An 8,528-nucleotide genomic window follows, 5' to 3' on the forward strand; every position below is an offset into this window, starting at 1 on the left:
ATTAAATTTCATAGCGCCGATTGAAACAATCTTTTTGAAGTCACTACAAGGGTGATTGATTAAACGAAAGAAACGAATCGTGCGGAATGAAAGCCGAGGAAAAACTAATTGCACCAATATATTCAGGCCTACAATTCCACACCTTCTATAGACAGGTTGTGCCTTGATAAGTAGCTGCTTGCGGGAACTGATGACCTTGACCAATGTCCAAATACTACTACTGGGTGTTCAACACGGATGAGGCTGTCGAGCTGTATGTCGTTTGGAGCGAGGGTGACACGCTTGGCATAGATGACCGACCCGCAGCGACTCACGAAGAGCTACTGATTCCGATCCATAGCATAGTGGTGCAGCTTCTTCCTCCTTTGATGGTTGCTTATGTGGGCTCTGCAGCTCGCTGCTTGCAGGCAGCCTTTCGTTGTTACTGGAGAACAATTTTCAACGCCACTCGCCGAAAGCACTGCTACTGCTGCTACTAATTTGTGTGGTCGTTGAGAGCGTGTGGTTCTGAGTATGGCGATGAGTGTGCAAAATATTACGCAATTCCATCCTCCCTATTCGCACGCGCCCGAGGATCGGAGGCAAATGCCACTTCGACTTGTTTCGTCTACTTACTACTCTCTGACGACTGTGCTGGGGAAGCAGCATATGCATGTAGGTAATTGGTGGATTTGTTAGGTAATTCGACGCTTTTGGACAATGCTGGACATTTACCAGTTTTTCAATAATTTCTTGTTGAAAATCATCATTTGGAAGCATTGTTATCGATGCGTTGCCATATTTCTAATCGATTGGTGATAAAACTATTGAAATTGGACCAGGGGCAGCTGAGTTATTAACGTTCAAAATCTTTCTTAATTTGTTACATGTTCCATTTTAGGTTTTCACAAAGTGTACCCCCATATAGAAATCAAAGACGTAGTCCTACGTCAAAAAAAACGATAACAGTTTTACGAGTGAGGCGCTATACTGGTGTGCGTGAGATCGTTTCGTGTTTCTACGAACTGTCAAAAATTTTCATCCTGCTGTCTCATCGTCGTTGCCGCTCGTGTTTCTACCATTTACTGGCAGTGATTTCCGGGTTTTAAAGTAATTTTTTCTTTAAAAAGATAAAAAATGGAAGGACCGACAATCAATTTGATAGACTATGAAGTCGTGGTGGATGAATTCGAAAATGTCGTACGCCGGGGAGAAGAGTTTGTGGTGCTCCGGCATAAAAGTAGTAAGTTGATTTTTTTTTTATTAGGCCCTACCAGTTTCACGCCAGTGCTCGAAAAATAGAATCTCTCGAAGAGATTGGTGCCTCCAAGCAGGGGTCACATTGCGCATCTCGAAACGAAAAACTTTTTCATGCAAGCGTTCGTACAAAAAGTCTTTCGTTTCGAGATGCGCAATGTGGCGCCAGGTTAACCAGGCCGAAAAGCATAGTGCTGGGGATTATGAGCCAGGTGGAAACCCTAATAAACGGACACCATACATGAACGATATCACAAATCGTGCCACCGTACCACATATTGTTGGGATGATAACCCAAATAGGTTGTTGGGCTCTCCATATGGTTATCGTTTATGCGGGAATTCACAGAAGCTTTCGATTATCAACATTAACATCCATTAACAGGCATTGTGTCAATATAAGAATGGCTCAATTTCACATCCTCCTACTGTGCTTTTATCGATATATATTGAGGTCCCCAACAACTGTGCAAAGTTTAAATAATTTTTTTGTGGATTTGCTTGTGCTTGCTTAAATATATCAGTGCTAACATTTGAAAACGGCACAAAAGCCATTTGTAAACAAATGGTTTGTGGGCCCTTTACTCACTACTTGAAGTACACCCACGCGACACAACAGCAACATCGGGTAGGGGAAATTTTCCCCTTCCTGACGATGCTGTTGGTTTGCGTGGGCGTTCTTCGGGTAGCGAGTAAAGGGCCCACAAACCATTTGTTTACAAATGGCTTTTGCGCCGTTTTCAAATGTTAGCACTGATATACCATGTGATTTTCATTGATTTTCTGTTTTCTCAATTTCATTTCTCTTCAAGATAATGGCATGGTTCAAGCTCGATTGGATCAAGTGTCTGGGTTTTACGGACTATTGATGTGCCCTCCATCCGTAGGGCTACAAGATTCACTCGAATCTTCGGTTGCCACCTCACCAACTGTTAAAACCAAAACTTTAATGACGTGGACCGAAGAGCAAACTCGTACACAGCAAAAAAATAATTTTGATATCACGTCAAAGTGGATGCACTACAATCATGTCGAAAATATGGTGTAATATTACTTGCTAAAAAGGACAAAATTATCATTAATACAATGCATGAACTGACATTACGCTGCTTTTACTGCATTTGTTTATTTATGTGGTCATAAAAATGAAATTTTCGACATGATTGTAGTGCATCCACTTTGATGTGATATCAAAATTATTTTTTTGCTGTTTTTGTTATTGACATTGTACAGAAACAATGTGGATAGCGTTGGCCCGATGAAACGTTTTAAACAAGAAAAAAAAAAAAATAAATGTGGGAGTGGATTGCCGATGAAATCGGTAAGCAACTGGGTGTACATTTTTCGTACATCCAGGTTGAGAACCGATTCAAAAACGTTTCGAAGAAAAATAAAGATGCAATAAATAACAATAGAACGTCAGGAAGCTCGATAGTCATTACTCCTTACGACCAAAAGATGCAGCTAATAGCTGCGGTAGACGATTCCATAGGACCTGAAATAATAATGACACCAACATTCATCCGAAGGAAGACCAAGACGGGAGTGAACGAAAATGGTAAGCGCCCTGCCGAGGACGGACCGTCAACCTCTGAAGACCCATCATCTCCCACCGAGATCCATCATCTGCAACATCAAGTAAAAGGAGCGATGCTACAAGCCAGTTGTTGGAGGCTTACTGCATGGAGTGCGAGAGAAAGGAGCAGCGAAGCACGGAGCGAGCCAGGCAGCATGCAGATAGAATGGAACGCTTTGACCGTTTAAATGAAATCTTAAGTGAACTTTCAAAGAAATTGTAGTAGAAAATTTGTAAAATTTAATAATGTTCCTAATTTTGTTTCCTTTTAATTTTATGTACACTCAGGTCTTTTTTTACACGGGGGATACGGTCCGTGTAAAAAAAAACCGTGTAAAAAAAACCTACGAGATTTTGATTTTTTGCATGCTTAAATGTTTTTAAAAAATCGGATTTTGATGCCATTTGTAATTAAAGCATGATATGGTCCATATAGACATATTTTAAAAATTTCTGTATTTACACCAAAAATTGTGATTTTTTTTTTAAGTATGCCATTCGATTACAAATAGCTTGAAACGGATAATGTGATTGAAATCAAGTCGATAGGTTGTATCGTTGTCGAGAAATCGTTAAAAACGTACCGTGTAAATCGTGGAAAACCGTGTAAAAAAACCGTGTAAAAAAAAACCGCGTAAAAAAAACCGTGTAAAAAAGACTTCAGTGTACTTGTTTTAAAAACAACTGACAATCTTTTAACCATCAAATAAACGTTTGTCCAATTGGGTTATTATTCCAAAGAAATGATATAAATTTGGACTATATAACAATTAAGGAAAAATTAAAAACCTAACCCTCTCCTTCCAATGGTGTAGCACAGGAGAACCACAACTTTTCGGTTTGTCTCAATCTACCATTAAATAGTCAGTAGATCTTTGAGATATCCCGTATAGTCATTATACTCGTCCATCCCTAATAAACAAATACCATAACCGAACGGTACACAGCAAAAAAAGTTGTTGAATATTACATCCAAACTGCTGCAACCAGGTCATTCCATCGATTGTGTTATATTACATTGCATGATGTACTTATAAATCGCGAACAAATGTACATCCATAGATGTAATATTGTATATGCTTTTTGCTATTACATCAATATTTCGTACATCAGCATGGATTGCGTTGATCGGTATTACTTTTTTTGTGCTGTGTAACCCGGAACTATCCCACAAATGGTTTAGATGATACCCCGAACACGTCGTTAAGCTCTTTCTTATGGTTATTTTTATTAGGGACTAACTGAGGGTGCCCGGCCTTGCTCGGGATTCAATATTAGCTTGAGTTTATGCGCTGATTAAAAAAAAGCAATGGTTTTATGGATCGTGGAGTATTGTAGTAGAAGCAAACTTTATAAAACAATTACTGCATAAAGCCTTCAGCAATGTCATTACGTTTCAGTTCTCCCAGTCTCCGCAATGCCGCATTTCGTGTACTTTGGGAGCCACCGGTGGTTGACAATTGGCTGCTTCGCATTTCATCGACCACATTGAGATCGGGATCATCTTCTTCATCATCACTGATGTATGTATTATTTTCATTTATGCACACACTAATCCAGGCCTCCATCGTTCGGTAAATTTTGAACTACAGAACTGTTCGGTAAAAGTTTAAAAATCAGTGAAAAATCCAATTATTAGAATATTTATTCTGAACTTGTACAGAATTTGTTCGGTTTACCCCATTTATTGATGAAAAAGAAAATTTATAAATTTTCTTGATTCCTCGCGTGTAACGGTCATTTGAAAATTTTACCGACTTGTTCTGCTGTTCAAAAACCCGGTAAATTCCTACCGACTTCGGTGATCTGAATTAAGTGTGCAGATGTTGTGTAGCGTACAGCATGCGATAAGAAATTTGAACATCCTCTCTACGTGGAAGAAGTCAAGACGCGTCAGCTGTCGAAACCTTTGTTTAAGAATCCCGAAACAGTTCTCTATTTTTACCCTCGTTTGGCAATGTTTTAGATTATACGTTCTTTCCTTGTGTGAAAGATTGCCATAGTCTTTAAATGGCGTAATTAAATACTCTCGCAAAGGGTATGCGGCGTCACCAAGCAGATGGTACCTGCCATGGCTAATGCCAGGTAGTTCATTACTGATCGGTGATAGAGAGAAGACTCTTGAGTCGTGGATTCTACTTGGATAACCCACACAGACGTCAAGAAATCTTCTCTTCGCGTCGCATATCCCCTGGAGGGTCATTGAGAGTAAATCATGGCGATTTATGTACGTTGAACGTATTTTATGCGCTGGTTTTCGAATATAGATGTAGCAGCCATCTATGCAGCCAATTACATCCGGGAAACCAGCAACCTGTAAAGTTTTGAAATAAAACGAAACGTAAAAAAGTACAATACTAAAATTGAACAAACCCTTGAGCTCGATAAAGTTAAAGGTTTTTAATAATTATTTTTTAATGTTGTTATAACATTTCATACTAACCAGCCAAATAATAGTCAATAGATTATTTTGTCACGTATTTTGTAAAAATAAATTGAGTTAAATCTTCAAAACATTACCATTGATCTTATTATCGAATTTTACAGGGGAACCAAAACTCGTCTATATGCATTTTATTTACACAAAAAATCCTGAACTTTACCGAGCTTAAAGGTATATCAAACACAACATGTGAAAAGGGCATATAAGCTTTTTGTAAACAAACCTTTGGGGTCGTCCATTAATTATGTCACACTTTTAGGGAGAGGAGGGTTTTGGAAACTGTGACGAGTCATACAAAAAAATTTTTTTTGGTCCATACAAAAAATGTGACAAAGTGGGGGGCCAAATTTGCGTGACATAATTAATGGACCAAATTGTAGGTCTTTTTCTCGCCAACCAAAGATCGCCCACGCAACCCAACAACAGCATCGGGTAAGTAAAAGATTTTCCTATTTGTCGATGTTGTTGGTTTGCGTGGGCGACCTTCGGTTGATGAGAAAAGGGCACACAAAGGTTCGTTTACAAAAAGCTTATATGTCCTTTTCACATGTTGTGCTTGATATACCCAAGTAATCGACAAGCCCTATATTTCGCCTTTTTGTAATATAAGGCTGTTACATAGCTAATATAGGGCGTACAAGCTTTATAGTAGCCATATATCAGCCTTATAGTACGTTCAGACTACAGAGTTGTAACATGTTATAACGGTTGTCAAATAATTGCAACATAGAAACCACCATCAAGATACCGTTAAAACATGTTATAACTCTCCAGTCTGGACGGCGTTTTATAGTACGTTCAGATTGCAGAGTTATAACATGTTATAACGGTTGTCAAATAACTGCAACACAGAAACCACCATCAAGATAGCGTTATAACATGTTATAACTCTGTAGTCTGAACAAGGCATTATACCCCGTTCAGACTACAGAGTTATAACATGTTATAGCGCTATCTTGATGGTGGTTTCTGTGTTGCAATTATTTGACAACCGTTATAACATGTTATAACTCTGTAATCTGAACAAGGCATTAAACTGGAGAGTTATAACATGTTATAACGGTTGTCAAATAACTGCAACACAGAAACCACCATCAAGATAGCACTATAACATGTTATAACTCTGTAGTTTGAACGTACTATTATATTGCAAAAAGGCGAAATATAGGGCTTGTTGGTTACTTGGGAAACTACTTAAGGTGATTTAAAAAAAAACTTACACTTCTGAAATCGGTAGCAATCGCTTCCATTCCAGCTTCCGTTTCCGGGAAACGGATGATGGTTTTTGACAAATCGTAAAAGAAGTCCAACATATTTTCAGGCATTTGAAGCATTGAAAATAGCGATTTTTGTTATATTGTTGGGGTTTCTTTCTAACACTTCAATGGCCACTGGAGGTCCCACAGGAACCTGCTCCGGAAGGTCCAAATAGGCTTTCCCCAATTTTTATAACCATATTGTAGGAGTTTATTTTCAAACACTTCTATGGCCGCTGGAGGGCTATTCCAGGGACAAAACGTCAAGCAAATTAAAATTGTTTGCTTGAGTAATTTCGGGTATTCTGATATCCATACCTCAGAAATTCTATCGACAGAAGCAAATAGTGCCTTTGTGTCGGAACATAGTACCGGAAACCCGGATTTCTGGGAACCAGATGTGTCCAGATGACATTGTTGGCAGAAAGCGAATGAGTTTCTGAATCCAAAGGGGACAAAAGATTTTAAATCGGTCAACATTTAACGTTGTAGCAAGCATTTGAACTTTGTGTGTATCCGGGTGCCCTGTCGAACTATTAAAGGTGTTTTTTTTGTTAAACACATAAGGATTAAACAGCGACTTAAGTGATACTCTTAAAAAAAATAGGGACCTAGCTCCCTGAAAAGTTACACATCAACCCTGATGGACCATTTATAGTGCAAAGCCGGAATCCTTACCACAAAAAAGCATATTACTGGAATGTGCTGGAATATTACGGCGTCCAATTCCGGTTTAATGTTACAAAAATCAGACCCTTCATACCTCACGATGAGCGTTTCAGCGGTGTTTTTTTTTCAGCCGGAAGTGACGTCGGAACTAGAAATAAACAATTTGTTCGTGTTCCCAACGCAAAAGGTTCGAATATGTTTGAAATAGACTCAATTTTATTCGCAGTATGTACATATAAAACTCTATACCTCTTCCTCTGTGAAATTCTGTACAACGTCGCTGACGGAATTATCCACCCGCTTTCGCTTGTTTCTAGGATTCCTATGAACGGACATCAAAATAAACTCTTCCCAATCAGAATCACTATCCGATTCTGACTCTGATTCCAATAATTGGACGGCAGAAGCAGCCAGAACAATCAAGCCGGTTACGTCTTCCATTTTTTGCACTACGATGTTTACACGCAATCCAATATATTTGACAACTCAGATATAGTTGTATTGGTGAACCGAATCGCAAAACTGTAAAACATCACAGTGTGAACCTATCTGTTTTGGGGTTGAAACTAGTGCGAAAATAGTGTGAAACCAAGCGAATAAAAAAAAAACGTTTTGACAGCAGGTAGGTTGGAACTGGTGCTGCACTAGTGTTGAACTGTGAATAAACGAATTCGCTATTAGAAAAATTCATGTACATTTAGGTGCTCTGAGACTGACATATACGAGCGTCAATTTTGACATAAAATTGAGTCATAAGAATTCAGCTCAATCAAACGTACTTTTCAGTCTCGGAGCACTTAATTTTACATGACATGTTTATTTACGTCTCATCAATTATGTCAAAGATGGATTTCGTCACGTGTAAAATTAAGTATTTCGAATCGTGGGGCGAGAGTTTTAGTGAGGCGGCGGCACACAGTGGGACGAATTCAAAAAATAGTAGGACATGGTTATTTGCGACGATACTATTGAGTGTAGCATTTTGATGTCTTCTAGAATGTTTCTTCATTTTTTAAGTACTTTAATTGAGAAGTGAACTCTTGACGTAGGACTACGTCTTTGATTTCTATATGGGGGTACAGTTTGCGAAAACCGAATTGGAACATGTAACAAATTTAAAAAAAAATGAACGTTAATAACTCTGCTGCCCGTGGTTCAATTTCAATAATTTTATCACCAAACGCTCAGAAATATGGCTACGCATCCATAACAAAGCTTCCAAATGTTGATTTTCAACAAGAAACTATTGAAAAACTGGTAAATGTCCAGAAGCGTCGAATTAAATAACAAATCCACCAATTACCTACATGCATATGCTGCTTCCCCAGCACAGTCGTCAGAGAGTAGTA

At 38.6% G+C, this 8,528-nt stretch overlaps 1 protein-coding gene across 1 annotated transcript; it reads right to left on the reverse strand.

The window, feature by feature from the left end:
- Positions 1–4,172: 4,172 nt before the first annotated feature.
- On the reverse strand, positions 4,173–6,579 carry LOC135698407 (putative nuclease HARBI1). The gene is made up of 3 exons (XM_065218382.1): positions 6,475–6,579; positions 4,634–5,125; positions 4,173–4,358 (listed from the first exon to the last, which is right to left on the reverse strand). The coding sequence occupies exons 1-3, from the start codon at positions 6,577–6,579 to the stop codon at positions 4,173–4,175; spliced, it is 783 nt and encodes a 260-aa protein (XP_065074454.1).
- Between the last annotated feature and the right edge of the window lie 1,949 nt (positions 6,580–8,528).

The sequence above is a fragment of the Ochlerotatus camptorhynchus genome, unplaced genomic scaffold (genome assembly GCF_037179485.1).
Source record: "Ochlerotatus camptorhynchus isolate MF236.1 unplaced genomic scaffold, CSIRO-AGI_Acam_v1.1 ptg000085l, whole genome shotgun sequence".
NCBI classification, from domain to species: Eukaryota; Metazoa; Arthropoda; class Insecta; order Diptera; family Culicidae; genus Ochlerotatus; species Ochlerotatus camptorhynchus.

Coding starts and splice junctions, on each gene's coding strand:
- LOC135698407 (XM_065218382.1), bottom strand. CDS start 6,579: ATGCCTGAAAATATGTTGGACTTCTTTTACGATTTGTCAAAAACCATC. Junction 5,126..6,474: donor TTGCTACCGATTTCAGAAGT/GTAAGTTTTTTT, acceptor AAAACTTTACAG/GTTGCTGGTTTCCCGGATGT. Junction 4,359..4,633: donor GCTGTACGCTACACAACATC/TGCACACTTAAT, acceptor TGGATTAGTGTG/TGCATAAATGAAAATAATAC.